At 40.5% G+C, this 15,738-nt stretch overlaps 2 protein-coding genes across 6 annotated transcripts in view; one reads left to right on the top strand and one right to left on the bottom strand.

The window, feature by feature from the left end:
- Window positions 1-2,235: 2,235 nt before the first annotated feature.
- On the bottom strand, window positions 2,236-13,603 carry cdadc1 (cytidine and dCMP deaminase domain containing 1). 4 transcript variants are annotated; one of them, XM_088914081.1, is made up of 10 exons: window positions 12,158-12,387; window positions 11,321-11,424; window positions 10,356-10,533; window positions 9,564-10,136; window positions 8,503-8,552; window positions 7,823-7,992; window positions 7,021-7,210; window positions 6,086-6,146; window positions 5,499-5,604; window positions 2,236-2,303 (listed from the first exon to the last, which is right to left on the bottom strand). In XM_088914081.1, the coding sequence occupies exons 1-9, from the start codon at window positions 12,276-12,278 to the stop codon at window positions 5,525-5,527; spliced, it is 1,527 nt and encodes a 508-aa protein (XP_088770207.1). In that variant the 5' UTR covers window positions 12,279-12,387; the 3' UTR covers window positions 2,236-2,303; window positions 5,499-5,524. The 4 variants fall into 4 exon arrangements, with proteins under 4 accessions (XP_088770207.1, XP_088770208.1, XP_088770205.1 ...); XM_088914080.1 differs by lacking the exon at window positions 2,236-2,303 and adding an exon at window positions 4,295-4,412; XM_088914082.1 differs by lacking the exons at window positions 2,236-2,303; window positions 12,158-12,387 and adding an exon at window positions 13,535-13,603 and having other exon boundaries at window positions 2,331-5,604.
- Window positions 12,707-15,738, top strand: part of LOC148835768 (uncharacterized) — a 19,597-nt gene continuing 16,565 nt past the window's right edge. The window contains exons 1-2 of one of the 2 annotated variants that reach the window (XM_088914084.1): window positions 12,707-13,117; window positions 15,500-15,604. In XM_088914084.1, coding sequence (XP_088770210.1) covers window positions 13,013-13,117; window positions 15,500-15,604 — 210 coding nt within the window. In that variant the 5' untranslated portion in view covers window positions 12,707-13,012. The remainder of the gene's footprint in view (window positions 13,118-15,499; window positions 15,605-15,738) is intronic. The other variant, XM_088914083.1, reaches the window with a different exon arrangement.

Genomic DNA, 15,738 nt, shown 5'->3' with positions numbered 1-15,738 from the left:
CTACAGACAGGGTTACAGGACTGGCTTTACGAAGTTGATGGGGGGTACCAATAAGCATGACTTCAGTCTTGTCACAGTTAAGATGAAGGAAGTTTTGAGTCATCCAAATTTTTATGTCAGAGATGCAATTTGATAGAATAGAGACAGCCACATCAGTGTCGGGTTTGGTATGGATGTATATTTGAGTATCGTCAGCGTAAAAATGAAAGCTGAGGCCATGTGATCTTAAAAGCTGACCAAGTGGGAACATGTAAATGCTGAAGAGCAAGGGGCTCAGTATTGAGCTCTGGGGGACACCAGACTTGACAAGACCAATTTCAGACCTGTACCCATTGAGAGAGACAAAGTGACAGCGATCAGTGAGGTAAGACTTAAACCATTTGAGGGCAGTGTCAGAGACTCCAAACACAGTCTCAAGACGAGAAAGTAAGATGTTATGGTCAACAGTGTCAAAGGCAGCACTGAGATCAAGAAGGATGAGTATGGAAAGAGAACCAGAATCAGAAGCTATTAGGAGATCGTTGGTGACTTTGACTAGGGCGGTTTCTGTGCTGTGAAGTTGACGGAAGCCAGATTGGAGGGGTTCAAAAAGGTTGTTTGTCATGAGGTGGTTATGTAACTGAAGTGTGACAGCACGTTCTAGAATTTTAGAGAGAAAGGGTAAGTTGGAGATGGGGCGAAAGTTGTTAAGATTGTCGAGAGCCATGTTAGGCTTCTTTGGCACGGGGGTAATAGCAGCAGTTTTGAGGACCATTGGTACAATGCCGGTGCTCAAGGATTCATGTATTATATTGAGGACAATGGGACAGAGAGAAGAGAAACAGGACTAGAATAAAGTGGTGGGAATGGGATCTAAAATAGATGTGGTGGGTTTCATGCGCGTAACTAGTTTGTTTAGGGATGCTGAGTCAAGAAGAGAGAAGCTGGAGAGACGGGAACCAGAGAAGTTGGATGAGGAGGGAGGAGGTATGGAAATTATATCCGTAGTGTGATGCCGGATGTTGTCAATCTTAGAACTAAAGAAATCTAAGAATGTGTTGCAAAGTTGTGATGAGGCAGGTAATGTGGTAGGGCAGTTTGGCTTGAGCAGTCTGTTGATGGTGGAGAAAAGATGTCTGGGATTGTTTTGGTGATTTTCAATGATGTGAGAGAAGTAGGTGGATCTAGCAGACTCAATTGTAACCTTATATTCAGATAAGTAATCTCTCCAGGCCTGATAATGTACATTTAGGCCGGAAAGACGCCACCTATGCTCAAGTTTGCAAGAGGCTGCCTTCATGAAACGCAGATGGTCATTGTACCAGGGGGCAGGGCGAGAGAAGGAGATGGTTCGAGTTTTTAAGGGAGCAAAGGTGTCAAGGGTAGATAAAAGAGCATTGTCAAGTGACTGTATTTTGTCCTCTAGAGGGTCAGAGGAAGAGAAACAGGATAAGGAGGACAGAACAGAATTTGCAAACCTTGGGTGATCAATTGATCGCCAGTTGCGGAAATTTACAGAGTATGGGGGGGAGGTGTTAGAAACAGGTAATTCCAGATTGAAGAGAATGGCTAAGTGGTCAGAGAGGCCTAGATCAAGGGGAGAGCAGTGGGAGACAAAGGAGTCATTTGCAATAATTAAATCTAAGGTGTGTCCTTTGTTATGTGTAGGGGTACAAACAAACTGAGTAAGGTCAAAGCATCCCAAAAGAGAAAGGAAGTCTTTAGCCAGACTGGAAGAGGTTGAATCAATGTGTATATTAAAGTCCCCTAGAATAAGGATCCTTTTAAATTTAAGGGATAAGAATGAGAGAAAATCAGCAAACTCACCTAAGAAGACTCCACTGGGTTTGGGTGGTCTGTAAACTGTGGCAATAATAGTAGATTGGGGGATAGAAACATTTAAAACAAGACACTCAAAAGAAGAGGGAGGAGGTATAGCTATAGGACTTAGACTGTAAAAAAGGTTGTAAATAACAATGATGCCCCCGCCTCTGCCTGAAAGACGCTGAAGGTCAAACAAACCATATCCAGGAGGAACTAGTTGGTTGAACAGGAGTCCATCGTTTTGTTTGTGCCATGTTTCGGTTAAACACAGAAGGTCCAGTTGTTTTTCTTTGATAATGTCACATAAAAGAAGAGCCTTGCTGTTAACGGAGCGGGTGTTGAGTAGCGCTGATCTGGCCAGTCTCGGGGATGCAGGGGGAAGCGGAGTGCGGTCCAGGTGCGATAGTGAGAGGAGATTTTTTAGATCGGCGCCGGTACGTGATGGACTTACAGACGTGCGCCGAAATGATCGTGCGCATAGATCATTTTGTTATGATGATCTATAACAAAAAGTGAAGAAGCATACATTTCAGAAAATACATTTATTTTTTTCCCATATACACATGTACAGTATATATTGTATACAGTACCATGTCGGTGGTCTACATTACACAGGATGGGTCTTGTGTCAAGATCATATTTAGATAATTCATTTTTGAATACAACCATACTGTGTGCAGACAGAAAAAATAGATGTGCATTTTTGCTTTAACTTTCTTCACAATATTAATAGCTTTAAAGTAACACTTTAACAAGAGAGACTAGATAAATCATTCAAATCGAGGACACATTCCCCCTTTTACTAAATCCCTTAAATATGTATAGTTGTGAAGCAGATTGCAAATAAATATTAAATAAAATATCTCTACAATGCATTTAATTATGGGTACATTTTACAATCTCATTTGTAAAACGCAAATATTAAAGTCAACATGAAAAGGACATAAATGTCAATAAAAATTCTTTTATTAACAACTCTTTGCGCAATGACACCAACATTTGTCCACAAGTAATATCACAAATGTTCTTGTAATTACCAGGACAAAGATAAAAAGTCAGAAACACTGCTGGTGCATTCCAATAATTTACTACATGAGCGTAGTGGAACATCAGCATGTGCAGACCTAAACAGACGTGGATTTAAAATCCAAAATTTGTAAAGGCTACACTTAGCATAGTTTTCTGGAAAAGGTTAAAACATAAAGTGCTTTTCATTAAAACCAGTCTCAGATATACGAGATCGCCTTCATAACCAAAGTTGGCTGAAGATCCTCAGCTAGTGCACTATGTTAGCTGTGATTTCCCACACAGATCCAAGGAAGAGAAATATCACGAACTCAGAGACAAATCCATAGAACTCAGGCATCCTGTGACACCAGGTGGAACTTGCTCAAAATTGATCTACAGTAAGTATTCAGGAGGACACGCTGATTAGCCCTTTAAGAAAAAAGAGGACTGGGTCAGATGACGAGGTCACAGGACAATGCAGAAGCCTGCATTATAGTTTAAAAAATACTTTAATTTCTACAGCTGTTTTTACAAAGGAACGGAAAGTACAATGAGTTGGTGTTTCTACAGAAGGCAGTGGTGTGTACCTGCTGTTTTATTTTGCTCTAGTTTATGACAAAAGCCCTTGCACACAAGAACTGGTACATGTAGGAAACAGGGTGTTGCTCACCTGTTTGGAAGCTTTCATTTTTAACTAAGATTCCACAAAAGTGCCACGTCTATGGATCTTTGCATTGCCGTCTCAGAGCCTATACAGATTGTGGGGGAAAGTGCCTTCAGAAACACTCTACTCATGGGCAGGTAATAGTTTCCTACATCCCTTCCTTATTGAAACATGACACTCCAGCCTCTCAAAGCCTCTGAGCCACCCAGTCCTAGCTTCCTGTTCATGAGGACCATTGAAAAGCCCAGAATTTCTCCATTATTCTATAACATTAAGACAAAAGGTCTGAACACTTAGTTCCACAGACTTATAAAGAGATGCAGAAAGAAGTATTTGACATACTGTATCAGAAATCTATTATGATAACTCTCTATACATCTTAACTTCTGCTAGGATGAATGAACATTCACATGAAATCCATCCATAAACTGTTTTACCTATTACATGTTGCCAAACCAAACCCAGCAAGCTCAAATAAAATCACACTGTATAACTGTCCAATTAGAATAGCTTAACTATTTTTAATTTAACAGGTACATCTATAGTGATGGAAACCTTCTCCTCCACACTCTGGCCCTCCTGTCTGCATGGATCAGGCTGAAGAGTGACTCATCTGTGAAGAAGACCCGATGCCACTGCTGACGAGTCCATCGCAGCCTCTGTCTGGCCCAAGCCAGTCGGGTGTGATGTCTAGGAGGTGTGAGCAGAGGGCCTCTGACAGGTCGCCTTGCTCTAAGGCAAGCAGCATGGAGCCTCATGTCTTGTCACAATGCCCGCATCAGTGTCTGCCGGCAGTTTCAGCAGCGGTACAGGTGGCAGATCTGAAATGATCTCTCAGATGGACCAGTCCGATGTGTCAGTCCTGCTCTGGTGTGGTCACTCAAGGGCGACCAGATCTTGGAGGGTCATCTGACCTACCGGTCTGCTGAAACCTTCTCTGCAGTCGGGACACAGTAGAGTGGCTTACTCCATAGTGTCTGGCAACACTGGCACATGACATGCCTGCCTGCAGCATGCCTATGGCCCTCTCCCTTGCTTCTGGTGACATTCGAGGCATTATGGAAATCACAGAAAACTGACTAAGTGTGGCCTTTTTCTTGCAGTGACCTAAGCTTTGAATTAAAGCTTTTTTAAAGGTGACCTGATCAGGCATTGTTCCACCTGGAACTTGTTGGGTAAAAGTGCACCTAACGAGCTTTCGTGTGATTGGCAAGTTGCAATGCCTCACTGCACAAGCTGTATTGCTGGTCAGAGGGCTCAAAACAAATTGACAACTTTTTGTGAAAGTACATAAGCTATAACTATAGTATTCTCATTCCAGAACATGTTGCATTTCTTTTTTCCCCATCAGTATACAATATATAGCTTTTTTTAAACCAGAACTTAAAACTGTCTCAGACATTTATCTTTGAATTAGACTCTGATTAAACCCCAAGCTCGCTCTCTCTCATTTACCACTTCAGTAGTGTGGACATACAATACTTAAGGCAGAGAAGAGGCACGATTCTAAAAGGGGAGCTTTACTGGGGTAGCATGCCTGTCTGAGGAGAAAGACTGGGCTGTCAGAATGATTTTTATACATACTGTAGGTAGGCAGAATGCAAGAGATTAGGTTTTGACCTCCTCTGGAACGCGTTTAAAACTTAATTTACTGATCGTGAATTCATATGGGCGGCACTTTTTGTCAAAAGAAAACAAAATCACATAAAGTGCTCTGAGCTGCTTCATGACTTTATCCAGCTACGGCTGTATTTGAGCTATAGAATCATTCACATAATTATAATAAAACTTTTATCAGAACAGATTTGGACATGTGGAATACAGGAAATTGTGTAAGACTGTCCCTCCTCCTTTAAAAATGCATGCTATGTACTGTAAGTCATTCCCAGCACTGGGACGTGCCTCCTGCTTGTATATTACTAATTTCCCAGTTTCATTGCAAGAGTATACTTTACATAATGTGTATGACGTCCGAGAAAAACGGTTTCCCACAGGTGCAGTTCTGGGAAAGGTTTCCGGATACCTGTGCAGCCACAAGAGACGCACTTGTCATTTGTCTTGCAGACAAGCCTTCTTCTTGGTCCAGTGCTCCTCCTCCACTTGCCTGCCATGCTTCCCGAGAAAACCATCTTAAAGTACAACAACAAAGAGGATTTCAGATTCTAATGAACACCCTTGCTCATCTGCCACCTCCACTCTGTGCTTTACAGTTCAATGACATACCTCAAAGCTACACTGAGAGGCATTAAAACAACACAACAAATGAGTACTGGAACCAATACATTTTGATATCACACCAATACACGAAGGCATTCTGCAGTAGAAAATAAAAGACCAGCAGTTTTTTTTTTTATCGTCAAACTGATACTTTTTCATTAAAGACTACATCTTTGTTCTATTTTTCTTTACATTAGCAGTAGAAATATAATGTGTCTTTCCCTTTCTGGACAGACATCCACAGTAAAGTATCGGTTGCGTTATGCTAGCGGTTGTTTATGACTGTAAAGGGCTTTTTAAGGGTCATGAATTGTGCCACAAGATTCTGTCTTAAGGGGAGCAGTATTTTTTCCAGTATAAGGTCACAAAACCAAAAAGCACATGCAGACTCACTAGTTCTGATGGCAGTGAGATTTTGTTCCAAGCTCTTTGTATCCTCAATGTTTCGTTGCCACTGTAAAAATATTCAACACTTCATGACAATGTACCTCAGCTCAACTATATAACCACTCTCCCTTTAATGACTATTTAACAATATGCACTTTAAAAGCAACATCAGGCAATTCCTGATGTCAGCAAGCTAATCTACTCTTAAGAAACATAAAACTGAAACAAGATAACTGACTGGCAGTTCAAACAGAACAAAACATAAAACAGATGTCACAGAAACTAAAGGGCTCCTGCACATTACACAAAACAAATGTTAATATTACTTTCACTCTTTCCTTATGAGTAATGCAATACAATATATTAAATTGTTTGCTTACAGCAATCTGTAGTTCGATGTTTAATGATTAGATCACAAGCTATTTGCCCTATTTCGGGCATTTTGGTTGCTATTATCTTATAAATTGATGGATCCCCAAAGATACCGGGGAATCAGTTTCTATAAAATATGACTGCATAGGTAAGAAATTTAAACATGTCAAAAGCTTTAAGAGAACACATTCAACATGCTCATACTTTACTCAAATACCTTTAAAAAAAACTCCACCATCACAGTTCATAGTACGTAAGAACTGCTTGATGTAGTTCAACAATCAAAACAGTCCAAGAACAAAAACTCTCTCCACTCCTGACAGACATGGGATATTCTCATATTTATTCTTCACAGCTTCTCACTTTTCACATTTCAGGCATTATTTAACTTGGATAAACTCTATATTATCTTACAGATTGCTTAATATCGATAAGATTATGGTACTCTGGCTTCTTGTAATGAAAAATTGCATATCAATAGCCTTGGAAAGTTAGTTAACAATTCCAAGTGTTTCTTTGGCAATCAACAAAATCTGGCTCACTCTGTAGCCAAGCTAATTTCAACTTACTGTGAACTTCTGAAGACCTTGGAGGCTATCAAACCTGAGGTAAGATATGTCATCCTTATCTTTTCCACTGTCCCGATCTACTGTGTAAATCTGTTTAATTCCAGATCCCTTTATCAAAGGCACACACTCATCACATGGACATTTTGTTATAAAAATCATTGTGTTCTCCTCTTCTTTAATCTCCTTGCTCCTACACAACACACAAGGAAAACACAATTATAGAAAAAAGGGATTTCTTTGAAAAATTGAAGTATTCCTTTAAAAGTATTTTTCCTCACATTTCAATTTTGACTTCTTTCTTACCCTATTCTGTGCAGTTTTAGCCACCACTAAATTTAGTTCAGGTTTACTTGCCAAATGAACACCTTTACCTTGCAAAATGTTAATTAAAAGAAATGACAAATGGCATGAAATTTAGCAATAAAATCAGCTTAATTACACATACACCATCAGATACATTTCTTATGGACTCTAATTGATGTAGGGACGCTACAGCAAATTTTAGCAAACCTAATTTATTTCTTTACTTGAAGGAGATTGTGTAGATTCTGCAGTTCTTGAAAGATCCACAAAAGCAAACAAACTCAGCAAAAAAAAAAACAAGCCACGTTTTCAATGGCTGAATACATTTGAAGAGCACTGTATTTTTCAAGGAAAAAAAACACCAGTTTTTTTTTGGGGGGAAACTGGTAAAAACATTAAAAAAATCAAAATATCTTAAGCTGTAATTTAGAAATGTGCAGGTTTAGATTCACACTGAAGGGGGGTAGGTCTGTGTGTGTGGAGAGAGCTTCTTCCCCACCTGAAGAGTAAGGCGTTCTGTTCTGCGTGTATGATGTATCTGTACTTCCTGGTTTCCCTGTCTCGCTGCTTGTCGTCCATCTGTGGGAATTCGGCGTACTCCGACCCCACGGGGAAGGCATTGTAGCCACAGCCAACAAGATACATCCTCCCCGTGCCATCACAGTTACTCTGAAAAGAATCGCCTCAAACCACTCAATAAACCAAACTGGCTGCACCAGAGGACTGGCGTTGTGTACTAAAACATAAACCGGGAATGGAGTGACAAACTCAATTTTAAAGGTCACAAAAGGGAGAGACTGCGTACTCATCCAGCTTATGGATGTGTGCAAAAAAACAAACATCTTTTTATAATATTATGAAAACACAGCTACCTTTTAGACCCTTCAATTTTCCACACAACTAGTCCTTAAATTTTCAAAGATTACCAACTACAACAACAACAACAACAACAATAATAACAATAACTTGTTAACAAAACGTATTGATTCTATAGAGTTAAAAGTAATTTGAAATTTCAAGAGCTGAAATGTACTTTTTAACAGACTAGAAAACTGGTGATGTAGACAACTATTCCAGAAAATTTCCTTCTGCTTCTAGACTTCATGCACAAGGGATGTATTTTGGCAACGAACTAAAAAACAGAACTGTGTCCGCCACCCTAAAGAAGTGTTCACTTACAGATTTCCCCTCTGCCCAGATGACAGCACCTACTCCAACCTTGGGATCCTCTAAAAGGAAAAGTTAGCAATTCAGAGTAGTTAGTGGCCGATGACAGCACATATTTTTCGTTAAGAACTTCTGACAACAGGAAATTTTGTCAACTAATAAACAGTCTTGCAGAGAATAGGGCTTGGATCTCAAAGATTTCTCAATATAAAGGTCGCTACAGCAGTTTACCTTTCACTAAATCAAAACAAATACTGCGGATGGCATTAAAGGCAAATTTCAAAACTTGATAGAATGTTTTGGAGAAACCTGTTCCTCCATAAAGCACAACTTTAATGGAGATCCTAAAGCAGACGTTTTGTTTCGGTATTCATTGGAAATGTAATTGTAATGTAATGCAGTTGCACTTGGAACACAAGAATTACTCTTCGAGCAATTTTTAAAGTGTACTTTATCCCCCCCAGGCCATGACTCTTCTTCTCGGTGTCTGGATAAACCAGAACATTTGATTACCTGTTTAGTGGGGGTGTATCACATTTTAACAAAGGCTTACCTATCTGCCTGAATGAATGCTTTCCCTGCCGCTCACTGCGAAAAAACTAAATCAAAGTGCAAACAGTATTGTATGATATGTACTACAAAGGATTCTGCTTTTACTCTCATTACTGGCTTATCAACGTCAATAATCAGTCATTGCAGGCTAATTATTTATTCTCATTATTTGGATCTACTAGAATAAGGTGAATCTGACCCTAGAACTTTGGGAACCCAAGACCTGTGCAACTAAAATACAGTTAACTACTGTGTGTGAAACGTAACACAAGCTGCTTTGACTTACACCACTTGATCTGTCTACACACCATATCAGTAGCGCATGTTTTCCATTCAAGAAAATCCTATACAGTTCTGAATACTCGAATGTTCCAACTTAAGAATTTTCTTTCCCACCACATTAAAATGACTAAATAAAATCTCAATTCGATGGTTTTAGCAAGGAGCCAAGGACATGTCTAGAAATTAAATCAGACGACTAAAACCTTAAAGGGGGCTCGAGAAAGCATGGGGACTCTTACCAGTTCGGTACGCCAGGAGTCTGGCCTGTACTACACAGTGCCTGGCGATATCCTGGGACAGTCCCTGCGGACGGTTCTCGCCCGCCTCCTGCACATCTCGGCAGTAGAACCCATACCCGTGTCCCTGGGGTACACTGGAGCCCACAGTGGCCAAAACCAGGAGGAGGTCTCTCATGTGCTGTCTCAGGCTCGAATAGTAGGGCTCACAGCAGAGATTCTGCAGACCCATGATCTTCAGGATCTCCTTGTGCTGAGCCTCGTCGGGGATGAAGAACACCCTCAGGTAATCGGCCAGCTTCTGCCTGCGGTGCTCCGCGAACAATTCCTCTACGTTAACCTTCGGGTTCTCGCACGCAATTTCCCCCAGGAAGTCACAGTTCTTGGAGGTCTCTTCCACGTACTGGTGCATGTTGCTGGCTAAGGGCTGCAGGAGGACGCAGATGTGAGGTCGGCTGTTGGACTTCAGTCTCTCTGCAGCACTGGCGTCCAGGGCGGCGTCCCAGCTGCGGTGTTTGCTTCCGAGCAGGCTCATTTCTGGGTCGGCGGGCCAGTAGACAATCCTGTTGACTCCCGCTGAAGAAGGAAAGTGAAATCGGAGGCGAGAACTGGTGAGGAACAGCACTGGCCAAGGGAGCATATGGTAACGCTGTGGTGATGTTGCCATACTGGTACCAGTTGACCGACGCTATCGACCAGCACAATCTGGCCAAAACGTGTAACACAAAAATACTAACATCCGGTCTTTTAGATTGTAATCATGCAAGCATCACACATTAGCATCACTGTTCTCACCATTTATAATCATCTTTAGGCAGGTGCAGCAAGGCTTTCTGGAGAAGTAGAGATCACAGTCCTTCAGCCTTGGTCCATGCTTAATAACAGCTATTTGTCCGGCATGCAGCTCAGTACTGGAGCAGTGCAGGCCAGTGATCTGCCTATTATTAACCACAACAAGCCCAGTCGTCCTAATCTGCACAGAAGAAAACAAAAACATTATTAAAACAATCACAAATTTAAAAATGCCATCATCTATTATTGGTTTGAGTAGAGAGCTGCTTTGGCAGGCAGTCTGTAAAGGGACATGCAGAGGCTAACTCCACAATGGAAGGTACAAAAGAAAAACGTGTTTTCTTCAGGTGTGCAAAGCCTGATTCACATTGCGTGTTTTCTTCTTTCTACGTTTTGGCTTGGAGCTACTCTCTGTTCATCTATAAAATGAATCCATGTGTCCATTATTCTAACATCATAACAACCTTAACTGCTTTTCTAAACAGGCATTCCTGACCTTTCATTACTACCATACCTTTCCTATGTAAGAAAACCACTTATAAAATCACAGATATCATTTTTAAGCATCTAATTACTGAGTCACAGTTATGATATTTTAATATGGTTTTGTCATGGGACATTTCGCAATACAAAGTAGGCACTTTAATACAAATGTATCCAGTTTATGGAAAACCCTAGCTTGTGATACCGTACTAGAAACAATAAGGCAATCTATGAAAAACAGACTAGAAGGCACTGTAGGGAAATGAATTTCTGCACTCCAACAATTTAACACGAACACAGCAGCACAACTCCTGTTATTAAAACTAATAAACTAAACACATACTATTTTTAAGAAAGCACATTCCCGAAAACAAATTCAGATGTTTGATGTGCTGGTAACTTTTTACAATAACCCCACACCTCCAAAAATGACCAGAAATACACCTTTACTAATAGATGAAACAAATACACAATAAACAGGCTACCTGTTGGGTTCCATTTTCTTGATCTTTCTTATTCTTGGGGTACAGCTCCATCCACAGACTCAATAAAGTGAACAAGTTCGCTTTAGATAGCCTTGGAATATGGCCTAAAATAAAAGCATGATGACAATAAGTCCCCCTCCATATTGACGTGCTTTTAGTCCAGAATGGAACATGTGACACCCAGGGGAGAAACTGCAGCTAGTTTTCACCCCGATGAAGTCACCTTAGTAGTAAACAGAGCTGATTGTTGGGCATACAGTCTTTTCAAGCTTTTTTTACAGGGCTTTGAACCCTGACTATGCTGTTTTCTAGTTTTGAATTTAAAGAGGACGGTCATTTTTATCATACAAAGGATTTAATCAAACAAACTGTCCACATGTGACTGTTACATACTGTAGTTCTATCGTTATCAGAATGTCAACAGCACTGGCATCAATATTTAATCGAGTGGGGGGATAAGTCTTTTCCACTGAAATCTATTAAGTAATTTCTGTTTTAAGCTCCGGGTAAAAAGAAAAAATGGCATGATCATGACCAAGATTCTCTCACCATGGAAAAAGACACTGGAATTTGAAATCGTCTATCTATCCAAAGACAACTGGGCTCATTTAACACAAATGCAGTTAGCCCAGGAGGAAGGACGCAAATATTACCGTATTTTTTTTAAGATAATGTTAAGTAGCAGGTAATGTCGATTATATATAGATTTCCTTAGCTCCGAGCACACTGTCTATCGGGTTATGTACGGTGATTTGCTCCGTACTGTATGTACAGTGATTGGGCTCACAAATACCACATACAGAACAGTTACTGACACTGGCAGCTCCTGCCACTCACCTTGTACTTTTGTATCGGTTTGAGTGCTGGCTTCACTGACACTGACGTGTCCTTTACAGCTGCATCCAGCGCGGTTTTCTTCACTCCCCATTTTCACCGGGAAGCCGGCCGAAGCTGCCATTCACCGAAATCACGGAAAACGTTTCGGGTTTTATGTATGTTTGCGTCTACCGAGGTACCTTTCGGTGGGGAAAACGATCCGCCGTCGCTTCCTTGAACCGACCCTTTCACGTCACTCGACGACGTGAGACCAACAAACGGGAGGAGCTACGGCCGACGTAACGACATTTCCCACAGAGGAGCCGAGCACATTTTCAGTTTAATCGGAAATCGGGTCTTTGTTCTTTTTTTTTTCCCCAAACATTCGTTGACAAGAAACGCGGGTTTTCAAAATGGTCCTCCTGATCATGAGTGATACAGTTCAGAAGAGCTGTCCCGCACTGAGGGTCTGGAGTGTGCAGTACAGGAGTTTTTCAAATTCAAAGAGCTTTATTGGCATAACCTTTAAATCCAGCGTTGCCAAAGCAGATACAGTTAACGCAACATTTACAGTCATTTGCACTACAAACATCACATAAAACATTACTGAGAGACAGGCACAGTCCCAGGTACTCAGGCTGTGACAAAAGCCCTATACTGGTAGTGACTAAGTTACAGTATGTTGGCACCGTCCAGCCAACAGCACTGCACGTCGTCATAGGGGGGGGGGTTGTCTTCTTACCAGCGAGTCTTGTGCAGATAAGAAATCGAAACCTAAAGATACAAAGAGTAAAAGCACGACGCTTTAATTCATTGATTGGCTTACTGCGTCTCTTGAGGATCTGGTTAAATCAGAAGCCCGTGAAACTCTTAAAAATGGATCAGAATTGGTTTTGTGGATTTTGTCACTCATCGAAAGAATCACCTGAGACTGGAGCGCTGTTGAGAAAGGATGATGTTCTTGCTCATGAAAACTGCTTGGTAAGTTATGCTGACTGACTTGAAACATCTTGATATCAATTTCAAATGAGAGTGGAAATGAAACAGATCTCAGCTGTTTTCCTTGATAAATGTAGCAGGGTAGAGGTTTTTTTTTGGGATAACAGCCTTATATCTAACTTATAATTTATGGTCTAGATCTCCCTTTTCATTTTTAGGAGGAAGATATTTTTGTTTCGATGGCGAGATAAAATGACAAAGCAACATTTGAAGACAAGGACGAGACATTACTATTAGTTTAAAATCACATTATTTAGCTAAATGGTTTTTTTTTAAAGTTAGGTTTTATAGATGTATAGACATATTAGTTCAGGTGGGTAGCTGCGTCAGCATGCGTAGTCTGCAAAGGATCAAGTATTAGGTTTATTCCCTGCTGAAAAGAGAAGAGCGAAAACTCACCTAACACCTGAAGAAGGCTTCACAGCCGAAACGTTGTTTTCTCTCTTCTCTTTTCAGCATGAAATAAACCTATATACATCCAATATGTCTATATAAATGTACCGAACTAAAAGGACTATGTTTTCTATGTTTCTATTTTACAACAACATATACTCCTTTAAATGACATTAGCTAAAACAGCCTCTTTACTAGTGCAAAATATTATAGCAGTGGCCTCTTCCCTGCTATACAGCTGGAATTGGAGCTCAATGTGGTGCTTGGGCTCTCTGAACCTCCCCCCTGCCCAAAATGGTGGGCGAGTGACCCGGGCGGAACTGGTCGCTCTGGCTGTAGTGTCTGTTCCGAAAATCTATTTTCCCGTCGCCTTCATTTCTCAATAACATAGAGAAAGCGCACCTTCTCTCTTTTTATTCATTTTTTAAACTTTTTTATTGCAGAAACAAAAATATGTACAATACAATTCACTGAGAGATACTATAATATATATGCCATACACTATAAATACTATAACTCACCAGTCTAGTTGAATAATCTCACTTTCGTTGTACAGAGATGTGCTTGTTTAGCAGACTCTCAGATGGCTCAAGATCCTATTATATAATTAAATAATTCGCTGATGATTTTTCGGACCGAAACAGAACATTTGGGGAGCGGGAGGAGAGGGGGTTGGGCGATTTCCACGAGATTATGGATCACTTGCGGGAATCGGGGAAGAGATTCTGATTTCTGGGAGACTTGGGATGTTTGTAATTAGACCAGGGTTAGTGCTTTTCATGTGGGAAATACAGTACGAACAAAGCGATGCTTAGAGATAAATCAGGAAACGAGAAACACGTTGGAAAAGTATGAAGGCTGGTCTTCTGAGAGACATTGAAAACCAGCCTAATGCATTGCAAGGCGTTTTGTCACTTTTGAAACTGTTCGCGCTCCAATACAGGGCAGTCTGGCCATTTAATATATGAGGTACGGGGGAAAGGACATCATAATAATAATTGCTTATACTTACATAGCGCTTTTCTGGACACTCCACTCAAAGCGCCTTACAGGTAACGGCGACTCCGAGATCGCAAGATCGCTGTGAGCGATAATTTGCTGATCAAAGAAACGGGATTGCCAGAACTGCTGGCAGGGTTCCAACATTTCTCGATTGTAAAAATGCAGGAAGCCCTACGTACACGCATTACGACAATCGCACTGATTTAGGCAAAAAAAGGATGACAGCACAAACCAAAAAAAAAACTCCCCGAGTATGGTATACCTTGAAGGAGTCATGTTTGTGTACAAACCTCATTTGTTGCATTTGTTTCTTTCAGAATGTACCCGACCTTTTTCTTAAATGTAACAAGCAGGCTAGCCAGCCATTTCAGGAAGCTTTCGAGCAGTGAGGATGTCTGCTCATTCCCGGCTGTGACGATACCGACTCAGATTACATCCCTTTAACGGGGAATTAAATACTTGAACATCAGAAAGACACCCAGCTAAACTAAACTAGGTTCATATTTTCCCACAGCTCACAGCTATTTACTTCATTTCTGTTCACATATCTCCTCTCATTTTAAAAAATATTTTACCTTAACACTTCCCCTCGGAATCCACTGCCCAGATTTCCATCTCTTTTATCCTCTTAAATGCCATTTTTGCCTCATATCCTCTTAAACGTTTTCTTTCTCCTTAATACCCACCATTTAAGAAGGCTTCACTGCTGAATTGTTTCTTTCTCTTTAGAGTCAAATGAACCACTGTTGCCTTGCAGGTCTTGTCCTGATACAATTCACCACTCCAATATCTTGTGCTTATGAACTGGTCAGTAACACCATGTTTAGGTTGTTATTGACCACTTCCTTTGAAAATATCTCAGTGCTATACATTTCTTTTCATATAACAGGTGTCTTTTCAGTATACATTTTATTGCTCATGAATTTGGTTTCTCTTTTATGATACACTGTTTAATCTTCTGTTTTACAGATATTTTCTTCTGCACTTCATACCAAGAATACCCCAGAGTGTGATGATCTTGTAGGATTTCTAGTGAATGATGTGAAAAAGGAGATTCGTCGTGGTCGAAAACTGGTATAATTTGTATATGTACATGCAAATATTCTATAATACAGATATAGAAACATATAGAAGCACTTTGCGGATTTAATTTTACAATCAATCCAACCTTAGCAATACCCATATATACTATATGTATATATGGGTAT

This window comes from Atractosteus spatula, chromosome 4 (assembly GCF_055471065.1).
Source record: "Atractosteus spatula isolate fAtrSpa1 chromosome 4, fAtrSpa1.hap1, whole genome shotgun sequence".
Classification (NCBI taxonomy): domain Eukaryota; kingdom Metazoa; phylum Chordata; class Actinopteri; order Semionotiformes; family Lepisosteidae; genus Atractosteus; species Atractosteus spatula.
The sequence above is the reverse complement of the archived record's forward strand: the minus strand, read 5'-3'. Positions and strand labels throughout refer to the sequence as shown.